This window comes from Pezoporus occidentalis, unplaced genomic scaffold (assembly GCF_034315485.1).
Source record: "Pezoporus occidentalis ecotype Australia unplaced genomic scaffold, CSIRO_AGI_Poc_V1 ctg7, whole genome shotgun sequence".
Classification (NCBI taxonomy): domain Eukaryota; kingdom Metazoa; phylum Chordata; class Aves; order Psittaciformes; family Psittacidae; genus Pezoporus; species Pezoporus occidentalis.
The window spans coordinates 563,220-586,993 of record NW_026916052.1 but is presented as its reverse complement, the minus strand read 5'-3'; the positions used below and the strand labels follow the sequence as shown (position 1 = coordinate 586,993).

General features: G+C 39.3%; 1 protein-coding gene across 1 annotated transcript in view; it reads right to left on the bottom strand.

The window, feature by feature from the left end:
* The window catches only part of PCNX2 (pecanex 2), a 154,671-nt gene that overhangs the window by 73,159 nt on the left and 57,738 nt on the right, over nucleotides 1-23,774 (bottom strand). The window contains exons 16-20 of the mRNA XM_062641709.1: nucleotides 16,269-16,378; nucleotides 14,338-14,434; nucleotides 7,641-7,733; nucleotides 6,965-7,115; nucleotides 2,800-2,941 (exon numbers count right to left, since the gene is read on the bottom strand). Coding sequence (XP_062497693.1) covers nucleotides 2,800-2,941; nucleotides 6,965-7,115; nucleotides 7,641-7,733; nucleotides 14,338-14,434; nucleotides 16,269-16,378 — 593 coding nt within the window. The remainder of the gene's footprint in view (nucleotides 1-2,799; nucleotides 2,942-6,964; nucleotides 7,116-7,640; nucleotides 7,734-14,337; nucleotides 14,435-16,268; nucleotides 16,379-23,774) is intronic.

Genomic DNA, 23,774 nt, shown 5'->3' with positions numbered 1-23,774 from the left:
ATAGGCCAGAAAGCTCTAAACTTTTAAAGGTCTTAAACTTCTTTTTAACTCTTACACCTTTTTTAAAGGTTTTCATCATTCTAGCAGGGCTCATAAGTCTGTACATTTTCAGGTTGATTTTATTTTATGTGGCATTTATTCATTACTGTGGCATTTATCCATAGCACAGATACAACTTGATTTGAATGCAGGTCATTCCAAAGGATCACCAGGACATCACTGTTGGAATGAAATGCCAAGTTTACCTTATTTCTCACTTTTTCAAAGCTGTTCTTTTCAATCTGCCCCAGAACTCCGAATGGAAAATCTAGTGACTAAGCTAAATAGATTCTGAAGCCAACAGAAGCCATCCTAGTGTGTCCTGTATGAACCAATTGGATCTCTCATACTTCTGAAAGAAGAAAATTCTTGCAACACTGAGGAATTTTCACATGGAAAACTTAGAGGTCGTAGAGCAAAAAGAAGACTTTTTCCTCACTGGATCTATTAACATGCAAAAAAATTTCACCCAAACATGACATTTTATAAAATGATGCTCTCAGGCAAGGGCAACAGAAAATAATTCATTCATCAACCCTCTTCTTTAAGAACATTGCCACATAGGATGCTTTCTCCTCGGGCCTTAATTCCCAGCAGAGAGAAAGTAAGAGAGAGCAAGAAGGGGAGCTTATTTCTGAAGCCTCTGTGGCAGGTAACACGGGCAAGCATTGCAGCTTGTCAGCATGGGTCCCATTAATAACCAGCATATCAGGGTATATAAAGCTCAAGCTACCTCCTGACTGTGAAGGAGCTGTTCTGCCTCCTCAAGCAGCAAATCACCTCAGTCCTTTAAATCACAAGGCAAGATGAAGCTTCTTCAAAAGATACATTAAAATCAAATAAAACTCCAAAATCAAATAATGCAAAATGTACCACCTCAGATACTTTCAGACACAGACCAGGACAGTTCCTGCCCTTCTCTATGGTATGATGCAGTCTGATCCTTGGGTGGTCAAGAACTAAGGAATGTTCCAACAACAGGAAATGGGTATTTAAGTATTAAAGCAGAGAAAGTACAACCCTCAGTAACACTTTCTATGGAAGAAGCAAGGAGAATCCAGGATCCCTCATGGGCTTACAGAGCTGAGAGGAAAGAGGTAGGATCTGAAGACAAATGTTTTGTGTGTGGTATTTACATAGTAGCTGTAGGGGAAGCATATTAAAGAGGAGTGTCACACAAGGGATACCGGGAGTGTTGTGGGTAGACCTCTGCTACAAGGAAAAAACACAGGTTTTAAATCCAAGGTGATCACACAGACACGAGGGGGATGGGGAAGGAAAGGATTGTCTTGGTATTCCCCTAGAGGCCAAGCAATCACAGGCAGACAAGTGTAATTAGTCTTTAATCTCAAGATTTCTGGGGGACTGACTCACTACTTCTGAACGTTTGAGGGAGGTGCTACTTTAAAGTGCAATCTAGCTTGGAGGAATGACTGGGTAAAAATAGCACCTTCCTAACCCTACATATTTGCTCTGTGCATGTACTCAGTCACGTCTGCTAACTAGTAACAAATGACATTTTGATTACTTTTTAGTTCACTCAGCCTTGCAGAACCAAAGAGAGGGATAAGTATGAACTCAGTTTCACCTTGGACAATACAGTTAAACTCCTGAAGCACCTTGGCATCTCCCAAGTACCTTAGGGAAAAAGGCCAATGGGGAACTACACAGGCTATCATCTCTGACTGACTGGTGACAGCCTCTTTGGAGAAGCAGCTTTCTGGGAGGAATATGCAAAAAATTTGACTAATGCCCTAGTCCTAGTTTCTGCCCCTAAAAGCAGGATCCACCTTTTCCTTCAGGTTGTGCAGTTCCTAAAGCTGTGCTGCTCTTCAAGAGAGAAGAATAATTAAAAAAAAAAAAATGCAATTTTTATATCAAAGTTCTTTTTTCTATATACTTACAGTTAAGAATCTGAATTTTTATTAATACTGAGGAACTCCTTCCCCCCACCCCACTATTTTTTCTCCTCCTGGAACTTCTTTCCTGAACAGAGGCTGTTTCTTTGTTTGTATCATCTGCATCCCTGTCATTCTGATAAAAAGACTGCAGAACCTCTGCTCACTGGGGATGCTGCAGTCACTAAGCCTGCTGAATATCTGCAGTAGGCAAGTCACTGATCAAAATATTTGCCATAAAAGGCTGTCTGCAAGGATCATTCTGTGAGACCATGGATCAGCATCACCAGTTCTGCTTAATATCAGAGACATCAGACTCTGGAAATACTTGTATCCCTACCTTTCTCAAACCATTCCTAATGCAGAGCTACCCATCATTCTTCACTGTTGAATTTTTTATTCAGTCTTGCTGTAAAAGGCTTGCCTGGTGAAGCTTCTGATAACTCCTTTGGGAGATAAGCCATAGTCTTATAACTCCTCAGTTAGGAAATATTTCCTGATATCCAACCTAGATTTCTCATTTTCATCTGATTAATTCTAGTTACCCCACTGTGTTCATGCCCAAACACCTGCAGTCTGGTATAGTGTGTCTTGCTTTTAATTGACATTTAGACATTCCACATATATATATATATATTTAATCTTTTAATTTCTCCCTTTCTCACTGGAGTCATGTCTTAGCATGTGCTAAGGTAGTTCTGCTTTTTTCTTTCAGCAAAGCCAATGATTATTGTATATTGAGCTAGCAATGCACAAAACCTGTGACAAGTACACTTATTTAAGAAACACGTTTAATTTCTCATTCTTCAGTCTAAAACCAAATATTCTACTAATCACATACTTTGAGTTATAATTTACTTACTGTGTACCAAGCTTCTTGTATTTACTAATTGAGAAAGCATCAATGGTGAGGGCATTCAGTATTATAGCTGGATACAAAATGTATTTCTCAAAGCACTGAAGCCACACATAGAGCCTTTCAAACCACATCAAATGAGCGGCATCTGAAATAGAAATTCAGATAACAGATCATTTCACAAAATTATCAGCATTTTTTGCACTGCAATATCATAGAAGAAATGAGTTAGCTGACATTAACAATCAACCAACTGATTTATGAAATACCAGAATTCATAATTCTTTTGTAATTTGAATTTAGAGAGTATCTGCTTTGCTGCTTATAACTGCACTCATGAGAAATGCTCAGAAATTAAGATGATACATGCTAGGTGGTAGTTTCTACATAATCCAATTACTTAGTCCCTCTATCAAATAGCACTTTTAGTGATGCAATGACTCCAGAGAGGCCCTCTCCAGCTCCAGCACTGACCTGGTGAATGACCTAGGGAGCCTCATTTGAGCTCCGTGCCTCTCCTTCCTCACCTTATAGTGGCAAAACACTGTTCACTGGACTGCAAAGTATCACTGACCTCACTGATAAATTACATATCCTTTGAGACCTAAAGACTGCAGAATTAACAGGAGCTAGAAACTGCCGCTGATGTTTCTTGAAACACTTAAAACAACCATCGTAAAAGGTATCTGCCAGGATCACATCATTCACGAGTAAAGAATACCTTTTTTTGCAGCAGCAGAATTTTCTAACAACGTCACCGCTTAATCTGAGTATTAAACAAGAACTGAATGTTTTGTGCAATTCAATTCCTAGGAGAACTTAGGTGAACTGAGGGCAGAAACACTTGTGTACAGACAAGAATAATGCCTTTATTCTCAGCTGAGCTCAGCTAGACAAGGTTATTGGAAAAACAGTGAACACAAAAACGGCAGAAGTTGGTATTGACTCAGAAATAACAATGCCAGCTACTGAATCTCCAATACTTCACCCTGAAGAAATGAAAATAATTATGTATACACATCCTACCCTCCCCCACACACCTTTTCAATGACAGGCAAAGACAACATGCTGAATCAACAACTTTAAATGCTCTGCAGGCACAGTTTCGGATTGTACAGGCTCAAAAGAAAGATCTAAAAGTAATCCTTCCAATTTAAACTTAACTCACAGTATCTTAAGCTACGGCAATGCTCTTGCAAAGATCCACCTTCAGAAAATACGGTCAATTTCTGTTTCTTGTTATAGCATAAGAATATTTCCTCCTATTACCTAAAGACTACCTCCTAAAAGTTCACACACACAGTGAAACGTCCATTTTGGAGCCTAGCTGTTATTATTCATTCCTCTCACCTCCTCCTGAACTGCAAATTGCTCTCAGAGCTCCACTTGAGAACTTCATCCAGCTGCCCAAAGCTGAGCTCTGTGCATGAACTCAAGCTTGAATAAAGAGATGTGCATATCAAGCAGACTAAAAAGAAAGTAGCTGCAGGAGTAGAGAGAGATGTGTGCAGACAATGCAGGCAGAAAAAAGAGCTCACATTCAGAGGGGGCCCAGTGAAAGACACAGATGATTTGAAAATGGCTTACATGAATCTGTGGGGTATAAAAGCAGTGGCATGGAGGAAGGAGATGAAAAAATAGTCTCTAGTGTTTCAGGGTTTCTTTCTCATTCAGTCCTGCACTGGTTTCTACACATCTATTATACCACAAGTTCATACATCTTGACCTCAGCCTTTCCTCCTGCAGTCAGGCACAACAATGACAAGTAATAAATGAGTCATCTCATAGAGGCATCATGAGAACAGGTCTGATAATTGCTATTCTGTGGAAGGCCCAAAACTTTGAAGAACTCATCCAGAGTCTAGGAAACAAAGCCAGGAATAAACTTGTGGAATTGTCATTACCAGCTGCCTCACTAATTGCTAGCAGCCATTTTTCTCCCAGTAACACTACACTTGTCAAAAATTAGGAAGCTGAAAATTAAATTCTATGCAGTAAAATCTCCTCACAGATATCTTGTTTTGCATACTTCTTTCACTGTCACGCCTGACAACTACGGATACTGTCCTTTTCCAAGCTTCTCTTTCTATACAAACAGGGAACCTTTAAGTTTGGTTCCTACATTTTTCTTACGGGGTAGAAGAAAAGACAGCCTGTCAGACATATCTATCAAAGGGATTACACAACCTTTTCCTCGGCCTGTTTCATCTCAGAACATGATAAAAAGCCTCTGCAGCAGCCTAAGGGTCTGAAATATGTATTTTATTTTTTTTACTCTTGTTTTCTAAGACACAACACCAGATACATTGCAATAGTACTTAAGCCCCAGAGTGCAGGAATGGACCGCACATAAAATGAGGACTGCAAAAGAAGGAAAAAAGCCTATTGCCTGCAGCAGGTAGCATGGGAAATGCAGCTGCATCTCAAAGTAGAAGGAAACCCATCTTTAGAGATCAGTCTGGCAGATATCTACCCTCAACCTTTTGAAAGGCTGAGTCACTGCGTTTAGGAAAACAATGTTTTGTGACAAATGAAAATGGACTTAATCAGGACAAGGGAAAGAAATTCCACAGTATTCTTTTATGATTATGTGAAATAATAAACAATAAAACTTGGGTATTCATCAGAATTACTGATTATCAGGGAGAGAAAGACCTGAGAAATGTTTTCAGTTGGATGTGATCCTTAATAAGATTTACATTTCTACTACATTTTCCTTGGCATATTGCAGTAAAAGTTAAAAAGCAACCTTCAATCAAGCCTCTTGGGTACATTTTTCATACCCAAGCCTTGTTTGGAAAGTAATAGTTTTGAAAAACATGATTTTTTTTTTTTTTTTTTTTAAGGATTCAAATCCTTAATGTATGGTTTTGCAGGGAGCAATCTGAACTATTTCATTGCTTGTTGAAGAACAAACTAAAGCCCCTCAGCAGACTGTGCTCTGACAATGCTGCCTTCAAACACCTTAGGAACATACACTGAGACTGATTAAGGCACAAGATCCATCAAAAAATGACAAGCAAGCTTTTGGCTGGTAGCAAAGGCAAGATGAGAGCTGGGGGTGAGGGGGAAGCTGTGCTTCTCACAGTACATTAGTTGCTTGTAGAAATAACTGTATCGGAAGAGGAAATCAGACCTCGGCATACTAAAACATTTACCAATACCCACATGTACCAGGGCACTACCCACTGAAGCCAGGAGACACTGGCAAGAACAAATCTTCAAGGAAGCTTCACAGTTCCTTTCAATTTTAATGTATCTTTAAAAGTGCTGTGATGGAAATTAGAACTCTGAGTTGCACTACCCTTGCTGTTTAAATGTTACATAGTTGTATATCAGAAAGCAGAAAAGATTCTGCCTTAATTTCATCAATAAATTAAGTTTTTAAATTATATAACATGCAAATGTACTAAGCACGAACTATAATGTAGTTATAGTTGCTTTAAACACAGCGAGTAACAGTACTGTAATGTAAAAGCAAAAAGCAGACAATGGCTTATGAAAGGCTACTTAGAGCTGGTAAGATCATTAAGGGACAGGAGCATTTAATATAGGAGGAGAGGCTGATAGATTTGGGATTGCTTAGCCTTGAGAAGAGAAGGCTCAAGTGGCTTCTTATTAATACCTGACTGGGGCATTTTGGGGGTATAAATATCTGCTGGAAAGGGCAAAGCTGATGGAGCCAGACTGTTCTCAGTAGTGCCCAGTGACAGGACAAAAGGAAACGGGCACAAACTGAAATTCCATTTCAACATAAGTAAACAAACCAACCTTTCTTACTGTAAGGAAGATCAAATGCTAGAACAGGCTGTCCAGAAAGGTTGTGGGGTCTCTATGCTTGAAGACAATCAAAACTGGACACAGCCCTAAGCAACCTGCTCTAGCTGACCCTGCTCTGAGCTTGAGCATTAGACTAGACAGCCTCCAGGGTGCCTGCCCTTCTGTGCAGTGGTCTCAGGAGACAAATTTTACAGGCTTGTGGATTTGCTGGTGATCAGGCAGGGGGGAACAGAAGTGATGGGCTATGCATGCTATTTGAAAGAGGGAAATATAAGCACAATTTACTCTCCCTGCTCTGTCCCTTCTGGATTTTTTATTTTTTATTTTTATTTTAAACCAAGACAAGCTGCAAGTCATTTCATCACTGTTTAGAAAAGATTTTATTACAAACCTCTCACTTCCCGTTGCTGGTGCTCTTTGCTTTTAAGTATGGGGTGGGAGATCCACAGCCAGGGGTGATGCTTGCGAAGCTGAGGAAGTATGTAATGTGTTACGAATCCTACAGTCCATGCTAAAGCAAACAGGACGATGCTGAGAAATGGCTGGGCCAGAAGAGGAAAAAAAAAGTCATGGTTATAATTTTCAAATAACACTTTGTTATATATAACTTTTTTTTTTTTTACATTTTTAACAGTTCCTATTAATTGCTTTTTTTTTACGTAAATGATTTTTATTCCTGTCTTCAAACTCTCTGACCCCTTGGTGGGTATGGATTTTGAAATACCTATTTTGCACACACTGCAATTTTTTTCCTCCCTAACTGCAGAAAAAAAGGCAAGAGATCTGGCTTACTCTTTCTATCTCCCAGCTCCCACATCATAAAACAGCTGTGGATATGCAGAGTTTTAAGGAATGAGACATTAAAACAGTAACACAGAAATTAATACAAATATCCATAAACTAACTGCCTCACACATAAAAAATGTTGCAATGACCAACAAATACATTTTCACTAACATCTCTTCCCACAGTCTCTATTCTTTCCAGATGAAGCACCCTGTGGTTTGGCATGAAAGAAATAATACCTTAGACAGGGTGGGGAATAAAAAAACAGGACAGATACACACCCTTAATGATAGAAACACCGTACTGGCACTGACAGCAAATGACAGAACAGCAGCCGCTGTGCAGACAATGAGATCCGATTTCAAGATTTCTTTCTGTGAAAATAATTATTTTATACAAAATTAGAAAGCCAATACTATTTTAACCAAATGAAAGGATTCTGTTCTCAGTTACTCACAGTCTGCTTTGCGATAAGGCTCATCGGCATTCCCTGACACAGAAGTATTTTCCCTACTCTGCTTTGCTTTTGGAAACTATTTCTTCACACTCTAAATTAGTCAAAGTAACAACATTGAAATTCATCAGGCCTAATTTTAAATTAAATTTTTAAATAACATAGTTTTAAAATTAGGGAAATGAAAGCAGTACATTTTTTTATTGAGTCAGACTCTGCTGAAGGAATATAATGTCTACATTATAACTACTTTGGGGAATCAGAATTCTGGTTCTATTTCCTATTTGCAAGCATTAAGATTTCTTTAGATTCAGTTTCTCTTGCTTTACTGAAATGACTCATGCTTTTCTGTAATATCTTTAGAGACACAAAGTTAATACATTTATTATGTTCTAAAGTGACATGTCCCATTCTCTGATTTTCTGTATCAAAAGCCAAATTTCAGCAAGATTTCATGGATTTCAGTGTCACTGAATGATAATGAAAGGACATGGTTGCTTTTACATAAATATCTAGAACTAGGGTAGGAGTCATTTTGTTTCTAAAGACTGAAAGATAACACTGTCTTCCCAGCCTGGTTTTCCTTGTGATTAAAATGTCATTCTCAGTAAACAAATAAACAAGATGGCTTGCAATCTGTGCCATCTTCTGAATTGTACTTCAGAGGTCACCCAAATGTTTTTGTGAGCAAATAAAAACCTTGCCTAAGATTTATGAGAGGGGCATTTAAGCTCAGCACTCAATATTACTGCTATGTGATTGAATGAGTAGCTATTCACAGCCCTTGGTTTAAAAACTGACTTTCGCTTTAATTCAAAGTCATCTAGAAACTTCATATGAAATGCAACGCTTTTGTTAGAGTTAGAAGTTCATCTCATTTCCTGGTGCTGTAAACTAGGTAGTCTTCATGTATCTCATCAGAGAAAAAGAAAGAAAAATGAAGTAATAATGAGATAGCAAACCTACGAATAAGGGAGATAGAAAGAAAGCAAGCAGAACAAGTGAACAACAGGCGGGTTGTGAATTACAGGGGAAGCTGGTAGCTACCACTATATTTAGGCTGCCTATCGCTCCCTGTTATGAAAGATACTTTTTAGTAAAAGGTCACAAGCATCAGCTCTTCCATTTACTGCAACAGGCCTTTGAAATTCAGAAGGACTAAAATGCCTTCAGGCTCAAGAAGTACTTTTGCTTTGTCTCAGGAAACTCCAGTCAGGTTTCGCTGAATTCTGGAGCCATCACCACTCTCCTTCCCTAACCCAGGCTGCTCAGGAGCATGTACCTCCGAAAGAGCAGCACTCCCTCCCCTCCAAGAGCTGTGCCCTCTCCTAACAGCCCTGTATTCCACACAGATTTATAGGTGGGAAGGTGTAGAGCAGAGTTAGGTCCTCCTAAGTCTTCCTGACCATCAGTTCAAAACAAGCCAGCCTTACTGCTCACAACACAAAAGGGATCACAGGAAAGGCCTTCTTTTCCCTGAACAAACCTTTGACCCCTGCCTGTCCCCACAGGTCCTCTCCATTCAGTTCAGAGCTTCTCTCGCTAGTAAGTTGTGTATCCAATTCAAATAGTTTTACTATGTGAAGCAGTACGGACAAATTGTGGTCAAAGCTCTGATAAAGATAGGTAAGGGAATCATTACCAATGTATGTAGTGGAAATAATGATTTTTTTTAACCTTTCCAATTTTTAAACACATTGCATACAACCTCTACATAAAGCAGTGATACTTAGCTTGTAAAATTCAGGGTCTGAGGAAGTTAAACAGTACCAGATTTATATGGCACTATTTCAGCCCTTTTGTGAATACACATAATGAAAATTCTTTATCAAGTATCATTTCCTGCACAGTTGAATCCAACTGCTCAATAATTTAAATCAAACTTATAAGAACAACAAACACATTCCAATCATATTTTCAAGTTTTTCTGTACAAGCAGAGAGTATTGCTATTAACATGACTTCTCTTGCAATTAGGTGACTGAAGAAGCTGCCATTTTAAGAAGTGCATCAAATATTAAGGATTAAATTGTAAAATCAGCAGAGGTGATAGCATGGACATTTTTTTGGGAAGCAGCATCCTAACTTTCCACTCTATGCCAGGTCAGCAAAGAGAATTTTCTTTAAAAGATTACAGTCAAAAGAGAATGCATTACATTGATGGTATTGCACACAACTGATATTTCCTATCATTCCCATTTTGAGTTAGCAAGTGTTCTTTTTAGGGTGCTCTCACTGCTTTTGACACATTAACAATCCCATACAGGAAAAGGCCTGTTTTTAAAGCAATGATTATTATTCAAGTATTTAAACCCAAATTTGATATTTTAACTCTGCAACATCTAAAATGTTTAAAGTATCATATATGCTCAGTCTTGCCCTCTTGCCTTTGCATGGCACTGCTACAAAATGTAAATGTATTGCTTAGCTGCTGACTTGCACAATGGTCCCCACAGGAGCTCCTTCTTGATGTGGCAGACACTTTCAAACTTCTCACAGAATTCAGGTTTTTTACCTTCTAAAACAAATCTGAGCTATGGTTGCCTCCGTTTCATGTCATGGCACAGTGGTAAGGGCCCCACAGGAAACAGTTGACCCTAGACAGTTATCTCTGGCTGAGGGGGATTCAAAGTTACCTTCCGGAAAGAAAACTTGGGCATCCACCTACAGGTTGCTGTGGGTGGAACTGTGGCTTCCACCCTTCCTGCTCCTGCAAAACACAGGATGCAACCCTGTTCTCCATTTTTCATTTAGACCCAGCTGTCCAAAGCAGGATTTTGGATTTCATTCCCAAGGTCAGACACTTACAAACTGAATGTTGAATACCCTACAACGTGATGCTTGAGTCCTTCACTGCAATTGGCCCAATGTGGAAAAATTAAGCTCTAATCACAGTTAAAATCTCTGCAGTGAGAGATAATCACTGTTATAATTTGGGTTGAAAGCAGGTGGAATTTTTCTCCATTTTACACTCAAGGAAAAGAAGAAACCTCAAACCAACATCTCTCCATTTGATTACCTCATTTTTATAAGCAGAATATACTATAATGGCACTTTGGTTTTGTGGTTGTTGGTTTTTTTTAATTACTAACATAGAATCACAGATTATTTAGGTTGGAAAATACCTTTAAAATGACCAAGTCCAAACGTTATTTTCAATTATGCTTTCAGAGCTGTGTACAAATCCTTTTACTAGCTATCTAAATGTTTGTGTCAAAGACCAGGAAGAAAGCTGAATTTGACTGTAACACATTAGCACCCTCAGGCCACTGGTTAATCTAGTAATCAGCCATGTGGATTCCTAAAGAAATTAATTATAATGGTAGGAAGCTCCATTCTCAAATTTGAATGGTCAATTATCCATCACAGCTGCTTTATAATTCAGGCTTCCAAAGGTGGCAATTCTTACACAGATATTCAAGCAAAGGAAAATAGTAAAGGTCATGTAACTAAACATGAGAGATGCTGTATTTATTATTCTGAACATCAATGCAAAGCCACTACATAATACAACAGATTAATTTTCAGTATTAACCTTGTTTGCATTCAGCTCCTTGAGGAGGTGATTTGGTTCTGTATGCTTCAGGATTTCTGATTAAAATGGTCCTTAGTTAAATGGCATGTTATGTAGACCATGGATCTGCGTATAGATCAGGGTAAGGCTGGCTGTTGCATCCTGCCATCTCTCGCCACTGGCAAGTGGTCAGGAATATTCTCCTCATAGATGAGTACTCCAAGAGGAAAAAAAATTGACCACCACCAGGAGCCACATTTAAATAGTGACATCCTGTTTCACCCAATTTCTGAACTGTTTGAAAACCCCCTTGCAGAATTTCTGGAAGCTATTTAAAATGGGCTTTTAAGAGTGTTACGTCCAAAACATGACTGCTGTTGCCGAAGAAAGTCAGCAGAGACTGTGGCTTGACTGTTCTCCTCAAACTTGAGGCACACACATTTTCTCCTACCTCAACTCTCCCCTACTTGTTCTATTAGCATGGCACTGTGAGATAGCAGTGGGAGTCTCCTGGCAAACTGCCTAGTGTTTAATTGAGACAGAGGTACCAAATAGCACAGAGGTTAGACAAAGAGCCTATATTAATCAGAAATTGACCTCTCTTTCTTCAGAACATCACCCAGTGTGAAAGAATTAACACTGACAATTGACATTGTAAGCAAACACATTTGCTTACAGTTTTCATACAGATCGAGGGAAGCCTGGACAGAGATGTAAAAAAAAAAGGTGGCAAAGAACTAATAAGCTCCAGCAACACTGAAGGAAAGAAGCCTCTGTCTAAAAGCATCAGTATGGAGCAAATGTACAAGCAGAAAAGCATCAATCCCCCAAACCAGGTACATCCTGGAAAGCAAGATGTGCCAGGTGTCCCACTTAATAAGTGCCAAAAAAAAACCAAACCAAAAACCACTGGCAAAACATGGCAGGAATGTTTTCACCAGCCATGGTGAAGAGAAGAAATGAAGTCTTTTATCTGGCCAGTCCCATCACAGTCCTCCCTGTGCTTCTGCATCTTCTGCCCCAGTGGCTAAAGGGCCCAAGTACAGTTGAACCACATGGTAACTGTTAGTGTAAGATATTAGATACCTATCCACATTCCTGACACAAAACCAGGTTGATAGTCTGCAGAATGACTCCATTTTGAAAATACAGACAGGATCTTATATGAACATTTGTCCATTCTTTGTTTTTTTTTTGGTTCCAATGTATTGAAGCCTTGTTGAAGGTTTCCCTCTACACTGTGAAATGCCCTCTGCACTGGACAACCACAGTAACCTCTGCAGTCCACTGGCAAGGCTTCATCCGCAGAACAGACGAGATCAGACCCTGCACTGCTGCAAGAAGGGCACCAGCAGCAAAGGATACAAGTGGGATATAAATACAGTGCGACAGAAGCTTTCATTGCATCTTCCATACAGTGCACAAGCACAAGAATGGACTGACGATGAATCATGGCAATAACCTACACATCAGAAACACCATGGAATATAGCAAAAACTTCAACATAATTTATTTTTTTTTTATTCTTTTACTAGCTGGAGTATTTATTGCAGTGTGACCCTGTTGCAAACAGTTTAGTTTCCAAGAAACTTTTAAATACAAGCAACAAGAAATAGATTTATCACTCAATCTTACGTGGGCCTTATTAGAGTAAGCACTTTAAAATAACACGATACATGGTGGAAAATAACAATCTAAGCAGAAGCTTAGCAAAGAAAAGTAGAAAGTATTGGTACCATGGGATCAACTCATATGCCGAATGTGAGCCATGTAACACCTTATAAAATGTCCAGCAAATGATTCAAGATGTACAGGAGAGATGTATAGAAGAGACCCTTTGAAGGGACATATGGAGGCCAGGACATCTACCACACTAACCTGTATCAGTAGGTACTATGGACTCCCAGGTCATGTCTAAGGGTCAAAAAAAGACAGTCTGTCTTTCAGGCACTCTTTCAATGTTTCCTGCTTCTGCAATCATTTGGGAGTTTAGGAATAACTGCCTAGGTGGCAAATGCTACATGCAGGCATTAGGGTATGGTCAGGGGGAAAGGTTGTCTAACAGCCAGGAAGCAAGACAGTTCACGACTAAGAAATGTCAAACACCCCTTAGTACTTCTGGAAAGTCAACACATGAAGATCACATTCCCACATGAAGATCAGCCTTCCCTGCGTAGCAGTGAGGATTTTTATATAAAAAGAGACAAAAAGAAAGATGGGTCACTTTGGATGTTTAAGCTGAAGTGGAAAATAAACTGACACAAACTTAGAGCTATGTGTCAGACAGTAGGAAATAAACAGCCTGCCAAGCAAAGAAGAAATGATGAGATGGCAATGCTTGGCACCAGGCATGTACCTCCCTCTCTCATACTAGTCAAGTTTCACATGCTTCCTCCACCTCTAGGTGCCAAGTCTGGTCTGTGCTCCACCTGGCTTGGAGGGCATACAATCAAAAGTACTTCTGGCACAGAAAATGCATTCCTGAAAACCAGATCAACTCCTAGCCCTAGAAAAAGAATGAATAAGGGTTGTTTTAAATACAGTTAGTGCTGTGGACCAAACTCTGTCCCCCTCCAACGCAGACAAGGAGTTTGACAGGACCGCTCACTTTCTTAAACGCTTGTTTAAAAAGCATTTGAAAATGCCCGCCTTGTAGACACCAGGTTGCCAGGCTGTAACTATCTGTACAGAATCTGCACTAGCTCTCAGAGTACCAGGATAAAATGCCCCATTCCCCCAGCTCTAAGAGTGCATTTCCCACCAGCTGTATTGAGGAATCAATGTTGTCCTTCAAAAGGAAAATGGCAACATTCCCCTTCTCCCTTCCAGCCTCATTGGAAAGAAAGTCTAGAAGAACTTCTCTCAGTTTCTATCTGTGGATTTAAAGGAACAGAATATATATCCTCCCATTTGTTATGCTTTTTGAAATTTAAATATTTAAAAGGCTCCTCAGTGGAGAAAACGGATGTGAGAGAGCTCTGAACAGAACGTAATGAAAGAAAAGGTCTTACCACTGATTCTCTCATCTTTTCTGGGAGTGGATCTGCTGATGAATCTTCAAAACGTTGGCGTAGACAGTGAGGGACATATTTGCATTGAATAAGGGACCTGTTTAAAAAATAAAAATAAAATCTTAGTTAAGATACTTCTGAACATTTCTGACAGATATGAATATACCTGGGGGGCAGAGAAGCAGGAACAGCCTCAGCCTTCCCTCCTCATGTATTCAGTAACTATCTTGTCTCTGTACAGCTGGAGATTGACGCAAACCAGCTGTACCTGCGAACGAGGTAGAACTTCCTCATCAAAATGTTAAAAAGTCTCAGCAGTCCCACCAATGTAACTCAGTCATTCAGAGGAATGAGCAGAGAGGGTACTGTTGCATTCATGCCTTTTATTAATGTTTCAACTAAACTGAAACCAATATGGAAGCAGTTTAGACCCACATTAGACAGGCCAAAGAAGCTATTGCTGTATATCCTCAATTCACAACTTATGTGCTAACTCCTCCTCCATCTTAAAGTTTATGCCACAGGCCATCCCTTAAATACTGTTTCCAATCTCCTTAACTTCCTTCAGTTAAGTTTGGAGCTGCTTAAAAAAAAAAATACATCCTAAACCTCTTTTTTTTTTAAGGATTATACATTTTTATCATGATTGCACAATACACATTTGATGATGTTGTACACATATTCTTAATTTTAAGATATTTAACAACTATTTCAGTTGCCTGAGATTTGATTAAGAACGTTATGAAATCAGTAATCAGGTTTAAAGGTTAAAATGGATTTAACAGTTTAAGATTACTTTCTTAAAACAGAAGTTTTAAGGAAAGACAAGTTTCTGTTTTATTAAAGAAGCTAATGAACTGGTGCATCCTTCCTGGGAAGTGGGAGTAAAGAATAGATTTAAACTACTTCACAATTGAAAGAGCTCACCACTTCCCTGCTCCTTTGGAATTTATCCGTGTACGTTTTACTCCTAGGCTAAACAAATCTCCCTAATACAGCACACAGCTTACTTCCTTCCATACCCAAGTTCCATACTGTAACACTCAATGAATTAGATGCCACCTAAAGAACCTCACCTCAAGACACACGCATCTCATGAATCAAAGGAGAGAACCCGTGGGATTCTTCACAGGCCCTCTACACTGTTCTAGGGTAAGACTGAACTGTCTGTGAAGCAGAATCCCAAATGGCATGGTGACACTGGCTGCACAAAATCCACTTACTTGTTTGCTTAATCCCAAAGCCATAATGTAGATGCCCAGCTGCTTCTGGACAACCCTCATGATAGCCATATAGCACAGTTCCCACAAAGGAAAATTTATATCTGCTGCCCTTGACTATGGATCTAAAGGCCTTTCTCATGTCACCTCAACCTGCAGATCACAACATTAGGACTTCTCCCCTGGATCTCTCGTTTGCAATGTCAGCCCTTAATACACTCTGCCTCTCCTCAGCTACCTCTAACAGACTGTGTCAGAGCAGAAAAGGCAGGAGTTAATCTCAGAGAGGCATAGCCTACTGACAGTGACCCTCAGGAAGAGCTGGAATTGAGCCATCTTCCCAGCACATCAAATGTCCTTTCTCCTTGCCACAGCACTACCCAATGCACATTCTGCAACACCAAGTAGCCTGAGCACCCTCTCAACTAAACCACTATCCTCCTACATGGCAAGCACACAATTTTCTAGAGGATGAAATCTGCTTCAGAGAATTTGGATAGTGCTGTTTGAAGAGCACCAACCATACTGTCAATCTGACTGCAGCACTTCACTTATTTAAAAAGGACTGATACCAACCAAGCAGACATAGCAAGGGATTTCCATCTCACCACAGTACTTTGGAGAGATAATCCCTGTGCTTCGGAAACTAAGCATCACTCTGGCTGTGTGCTATACAGAGTAATCAATAAATAACATTTGCAGGCAACTTACATCAGTACAGATGGGTCACTGCTTTGTCTGCTGAGGTGATAAGAAAGCGCAACTAGCAGACCACAGAAAGCAGAGAACAGCGCTGGAATGTGTTGTGCATCCCAGGGTTCCTGAAGAGAAGGACAGAAAGCAGAGCATTTTAAAGTTAGGAATGCAGAGTTTAACAACAATAACAAAATTAAGTATGTCATATATGCAGTGCTAAATGCACAGCATCTGAATTTGTACACCATCTATGAAGGACTGAAAATCCTTTTTCATATCAAAGTCTGTTATTATGAAAAAGACTGAGATTAGAGGCATATTTTGTGATCATATTATGTAATTCCTGTATAATCAGCAATTAGCTAGGAAACCACATGAAAGGCAGGTTTTCTCTCCTCTTTGATGAAACACTAGAGGCAAATTCTCATTAAAATGAGATGCAAGGAAAATGAAAAGCACTGTATTTGTCTAAACTCTAAACTGATGTGTAGTTACTTGACCCATGGTCAGATTACATGCAAGAAATGCCAGTGTCACCTAAATCAGGCAGTGGGGTACAGTTCTGTCACCTCACTCCGAAATCTTTCTGCTGCTTTGTAGGTTACATCCAGGCCCTGCCTGAATCATAACAGTGGAGAGGCTCGCCACCCTATGTAACATCCCTGAGCATGGAAAGAAGAGACAATTTATACACTTGCCAGCACACTTTGGGCATAACCAAGATGAGAAACAGTTTCTGGGTGACTGAAAGAGCTAAAACTGGCCAAAAATAATATGAGAAAAAAATGAAGTAAGAAACATTCCAATTTTTTCAGGTGCAACGAACAGCTAAGACAAACTAATTTCCTTTTAAGGGACAAACACTCAAAGCACTGCAAGATAAGGTCTCTTTGGAATTTAACCCCAAGATTCTCATTATCCTAACAGCAGTATCACAAAAATGAAATTCTAATTCCAAGAATCACTTTCCCTTCAGCATACTAAAGAACATCACAAAGATGAAAGAGACAAGTTTCTAGTTCTATCAAACAATCCTACTCAAAACAGTCATTACAAATAAAAGTATTAGGAAAAATCCAGCATCATTTGTCTGACAAGTCAAACTTTGCCTTCCAATTTCACTCTCCATTTCATTGTTCCCTGTTTTGGGGCCAAATACATTTTTGAGTTAGATCTTCTAATGCTTAGTCTCAGGTCAGAAATTTTACAGAGAAAACTAACTGAAGCCAAAATGTTCTGAAAGTGGCTGAATCACAGTGTGTTCAAATATCCACTGCATTTCTAGGGCAATAGATCTGCATACAGATCCACCCAGCAGCTTCTAGTGCATGACTGCCCCTTTGCCCTGCAACTTTTTCCCGAAGCAAAATACTGTAAAGAGCCCAGCAATATACCTGGTATTGAAATGTATCCGTAGCCAGTTTGAGAAATCATTCTGCCCTTTTTCTACTGTAAAACTGCACATGGCTGGTTGCCCATATTAATGTCTCAGGAAGTCTTTACTTGCATATTTTCTGTATATTAAACACAGCTTCTACATTTAGCTGGCCTATTCCTCAGTTCCAAAGTGCCATTGTCCCCTCAGAGCTCAGCTGTCAGGAAGCCAGGAAGGCAGGCAGGATAGGCATCAACATTCGCTATGTGCCTAGAGAGCAGGATTTTCCAGAATAATGCTACACAATGTTGTGCAAAAGATGAGAATGAACAAAGGTGTCATATCTCCGACATCAGGGTGATGTACCCTGCTCCATTTTGTCATTTTCCTCCCCCACTGCCTGGTAGAGCTTTAAATTAAAAAGATGAAAAAAATACAATATAGCTCATAATTGGACGATGATTCTTCTCAGTAGGAAAACAGGAATGACAGGTTTTAGTTTGGGGAGCTGGTATTATCTGTCATACTAGACAGGTAGTCTGATTTCCTACTTTTACCTCATTTGGTTGAGGTGACATGTACTTTCATATCAGTTTTGACTTTGATGCAGACACTCATGTAGTCATTTTTAAACAAGTGAAATGGACTTACAGGATTAAGGATGAAAGTGATGAGTTACAACAGACACAGTGGTCTGGGGGTGGAATTTCATTACAACCACCAAATCTCCTAATCCCAAAACAATCCACTAAAAAGGAAGATAAAGGTGTCTTTGAATTTATGAGCCTTTTGCAACTGGTAGAGGTTGGGAGGCAAATGTATTTTGAAAACGGGGTGATAGTACTTTTCTGTCCTATATTATTTATCCTTTTTTGCTTCTTGTCACAGAAGGGAAAAAAAGGCATGTGGTACTCTTATCTCTCAAAGATATGCTCAAATAAATCATATGTCCTACTTCAGAGACAAAAAGTGCTCTGAAAAGAGAACCACTTGCGGTAAGTAGAAATCCTTGATACTCTTTTTCCTCCCCCTCCCCACAGACTACTCCTCTCAATTCAACAAAGACTTAACAGATTGATGCAGTATCAGCATCATTGAAGGTGAAGGTGTTTGCACAGTGGCTGGCTTTTTAAATATGAAGACAAACTCCAGTTGTTCTTCACAAAGCACACCCCCCCTCTGATTTTCCACTCTTTCATGATTTTATCACTATTCACAGAATGGATTTGATTGGAAAGGACCCTTAAAAGTCATGTAGTACTATCCCCCTGCAATCCAATTAATCTTTCTTTGATCTTTTTCCTTTACCTCCACACCCCAGCCTCATCATGGGTCTATGTTACTGCTCATATCAAACAATACATAGGACAGCTGTTGAAGGTAACCAATTCAACGCATGTGATAGTAAATTGAAATAAATACTGAACATATACACTCTGAATGAGATGGTAAAAGGGAATCCTCCCCACCCCCAAAGGTATGAGAAAACAATAACAACTCATTCTCTACAAGGTTAACCATAAACTTAATTATATTACCATGGATGCTCCTTTTCAGTGAACACTAGCAACCAGGAGATGGGAATTATTCATGAGCCTCACGTTACACTGGTTAGAAACAAATTCTAGGGAAAGATGCCCACCAGCCTTACATTCCCATCACCCATGGAAAACAAAACATGACTTCCCAGAAGTGCTCCATAAACTTGACAAGTAATAAACTAACAGTCTACAGAAATCACTGCCCATTCTGAGCACTATTCTGTGTCTCACACTCCCAACTGCTATCTGTGACTGTATTTAAAATTTAATGACTGAAATTTAAAACCCATAAGGATGGCAGTGATGCTGGGGTATGCATGTGTGCACACACCACCTTACACAACAGGGTCCTGGTCTGTGACTAGGATCCCTCAGCTAGAATGTAAGATGAGCAACAACTTCAGGCAGGGGCATGGATACTCATATGTCACATAATGGTGAGCTTATCCTAAACAAGAAGTACAGATTTCTACATTGCTACACAGTTCTTGTACAGTGACATACTTCCGTAAGAGTAACCCTGGGCTGCATCAGATTCTGCAAGCATAATTTCCTTTTGCTGTTATATCTGGACAATAAGTTCTTATTATACGCAGAAAACTAAGAGCATAACTATGGAAGTTATGTCTAAAGTGCAAGCCTACGGCTGTAAGCATCACTCACTGAAACATGTCATAGCTGGCAACCCTCTCAAAGCTCTTGCATGAACCTCAGGGGTCTCTAAATTGGAAAGTACATAAAATCAATGAGCCTTGTCTTCAAAGCCTCCAACAGGGCTGGAAGGATGGTACATGGTAGAAGCAAAGCTGTCTAATAATCCTATACTCTTATTTTTAGTTACTCACACATCCGGGAATTCTGTCTATACACATGGGCCTATTTGCTGCTGTTTAGAAATTCATTTGGGCAGTGTTAGCAGATTGAGGGAGATGTATGCTTGCAATTCTTTCCCATTATAAAACCATAAGACAAAATATTTCAAAATTATTAGTACACAGATGAAGCCTGAGTCATTGAAAACGGGAATCAAGAAGCATTGTTATTCTGATTAATGTGTTTAAAACTCATTAAACAACAAACCAAACTACATCAATGTGAGCTGAGAATGGTTTAAAATACACACAGGATTTTTAGTAACTGTCCATTGAAACAATAAATAAGAAGAAACTTTAATGGAAATGATGTAACTTTATTTTTTTATAAAACATGCACTTACACAGAGCTGGAGGGGGCAGCTGTGCCGCGTGTGAACGCATTCACATCAGTTTAATTTCTGACCCAGGAGCAAAATCTGGAGTTTTTCCAGGCTGATTAAGACAAACCACAAGTTCCTTCAGCAGTTAAAAATTATATAAATAAATGAAAAATGCTGGATGATAATTTACTGGTTCTGGATAAGTTTCAAATCCAAACCAGCTGATTGGAACAGAAAGCAGATGAGGAGGACTGACTGATTCCAGAAACCTTTGGGCGTGTGCTCTTCTGCTACACTGATGCTCTGGAATGCTACAGCCTGATACCAAGATAGATAAATTCCAGACTGAATATTTGAGGAAAAAGTAAGGGGACATACCTGACCTTTTTAAAAAAAATCTGTTTAATATTGGGGTACAGACCATGAAGCAGATGGTGCAGGAGACAAAAATCAGCACATCAGGCAATTCTAGGCAAGTGAAAAAGATGGCACAGAAGTTCCTGTGTCTCCAATCTGATGGATGTAATAGCAGAGAATAAAAACACCTCCATGAGGAAACAGATATAATCCTTTCATATATCAAAGCTAAGGTGGCTATTACAGCTTGCAATTTCTGCTCGAGATTACAGGATTGAAGCTGAGATCAGAAATAAAGCCAGGCTGAAGTGAGCACATATAATTTAAACTGAACTCAGTTACCCAATAGCTTCAAAGGCAAGGTGAAAAATTGCTGCTAGTAGATGTAAGAATCCACGGAATGACCAAAAGAAGCCATAAAACCATGTTTAAGATTTAGAACATTTTATTACACAAAAGTAAATTAAAGTTCATAGAGGACCTGGAAAGAACTGGAATAAGGAGTGATGATATAATTCAACAGAGGCCTGGGAGACAAAGAATAATCTCAAAGACAGTAAGAGAAACTCAAATCTTTGCACTTCAGAAGACATTTCTCTCTTGTCTGAAATCAAATTCACAGTATTGTTGTATGTAAGGCTATATAAGCAGCTGGTGTGACATCACTCATGGCAGGGATGTGTCACGAGATAAGATGCATGAAGAGATGATTTACAGCTCCTGAAAGCTGTAGCCAAACCACCTTTGCATCACTGGGATAACAGCACTAAATCCAAAAACATATACAGGTGACTTCACCAGAGGGAACAGCTTCTGTTCACCAGCTACCAGACAGTGACTTGAAAATCTGTTTAACTCACAATATACTCCTTTGACTGACAACTGTGATGAACAGTGTCCTGTCCATCCATAAATCCTCGAGACCTCACACACATGGACGGAGACTTGGAATTCCAGCTATTTGTATTTGGGCCTTTCTGGAGTTATGATTTTAGATTCAGTACTCTGTACTCCCTACTGTGAACCGTTCTGGGGTTTCTCTTCTTAGTTTGACAGAATTAAACAAAAAGAAAACTGATCAGTGCAGAAGTAGCACCATCAGAGGAGATCCTGACAAACCACAGACACATGGTTCCTCCACAGAAGCATCAAGCAAGGGTACAACTGCTGAGGAGCACTCTGAGGAGGGGAACTGACCCCTTGACCACAGCAGGTGGGACCCCTTTGCCTCTCAGTCATCTCCAAACAAGTGTCTAAGACACAGAACTCAAACACAGGTCTCCTCATCATGCAATGAGTTTGCGCCTGGCATTGTAACAGGCTGTCCCTTATTTTGGTTGTGTGGAAAGTACATGCTGGGTTTTGTAACAGCCTGTGCCCACGAGGTGAGCAGTATGCAGCCTCTCCACAAAACACACCACATGCTTCTGACAAAGTCCTGTGCCGGGACATGTGAGCAGCCTGCCACATGATCCAACCTGCACGTTCACTGTTAGCACAAGACTGGAGATCTGTCCATCCTCTTCTAGGTGATATGTGTATTTTATTTGAGACAGAAACAGTTCTGGTCAGGTGATGGCAAAGATGCTGCAAGGTCATTCAGAAAGAGAGCGCTGCCAGATGAATTCATTCGGCACACCAAATTTTGTCTGCAGATCATAGGATGAACTTTCAATCGAGAATACTGTAGAACAATTTTCCTCAGGCAGCTTATCTGAACAAAAATCAATGACAATTATTAAGTTAAACTAATGTTATGTCTATACTGCAGCTGCTTTTTCACGAGACTCTCAGTTGGTTTTCTACAACATAATTCACCAGAAAAAACAGTCTGGACAAGACATGGGATTTCAGCACAGGCCTATTTATCTTAGTTCTCAGAGTTTATATTCACATGCTGAAGGTTAACTCTAGTACTTGCACTGTTTTGTGAACATAGCCCAAAACAATTGCTCAATTCTTCCTTTTTAGTTTTTCTAAAATAGGAGATGTAGAGCAAAGAATTGATGTGAACTTGCTACACTAAAAACATTTTGAAATCTGACTGCAACTAAATCAAACTATTGTATGTATGTTGTGTAGTTTCTGCTTTAAAAATTAACAAGAAAAACTCACTTAAGAACACAGATCTATTATGAAATTAACAGTGCGCATTGATTTTGATAAAAAATAAAAGTATGTGGGAAATTAATTATTCTTTTAATGAGCTTCTTCAGGAATAGTATCTTTCCTTTTGAAATAATTAATATACACAGAAAAATGAGGCTAGGCTATTTCACCCTGCAAGGTAATAATTAGAATACAAGAGCCACTTAAGGAAAAACTCAAGCCTGATACCACTGGAATGGGACTTCAGCCTAGGCATTTGATGTGAGCAATTGTTCACCAGCAAAAAGCACACAACCACTTCAAGATCCATTCTAGTCCACAATTTATTTCAGGAAATAGAACTCTGCCAGTTACACCTGCTGAGCTATAAGATTCTGCCAATAAACAGAGTTTATATTTGAGGATGCTGCATTTCAGCCAAGAAATAAGCTTTGCAACTCAAAAATCCTGTGCCAGAGAAGCTTTCCCACTCCTGAGTCATTTTGATTGTGATGATTTTCTTGACCTCCATAAATATTGAAAAGTTTGCTCTGTTGGTTTTGACAAACTGACTAAAAGTGAAAAGAGAAAAATAAAAACAAAAAAATGACTGTAAAGTGCAAGTGTAGAAGAGATGCCATTTCTATCTTAAAGAAAACCATGTAATTATCACTGTTGTGCAAACACCTCAGTGAAATAGGCTATGGCATTTGGTCAGTTTTAAGTTAAACTCTGCAATTTCTAGCGCACCAAAAATCCAAACCTTCATTTCATCCATCAGATGTTGTTGCTTACTACATATCAAAACAGTTCTACTTTCTTACAGGAGCATTAGATCACCTTTCACAGTGGTCCCTATTCAGGACCATGTTTTCCTGTTACATTTAAGCGAATTCCTATTCCTCATCCCCCAACCAAAGAATTGTTCTCTTGCAATGTTTTAGACAACAGTCCAAAATGAAGAA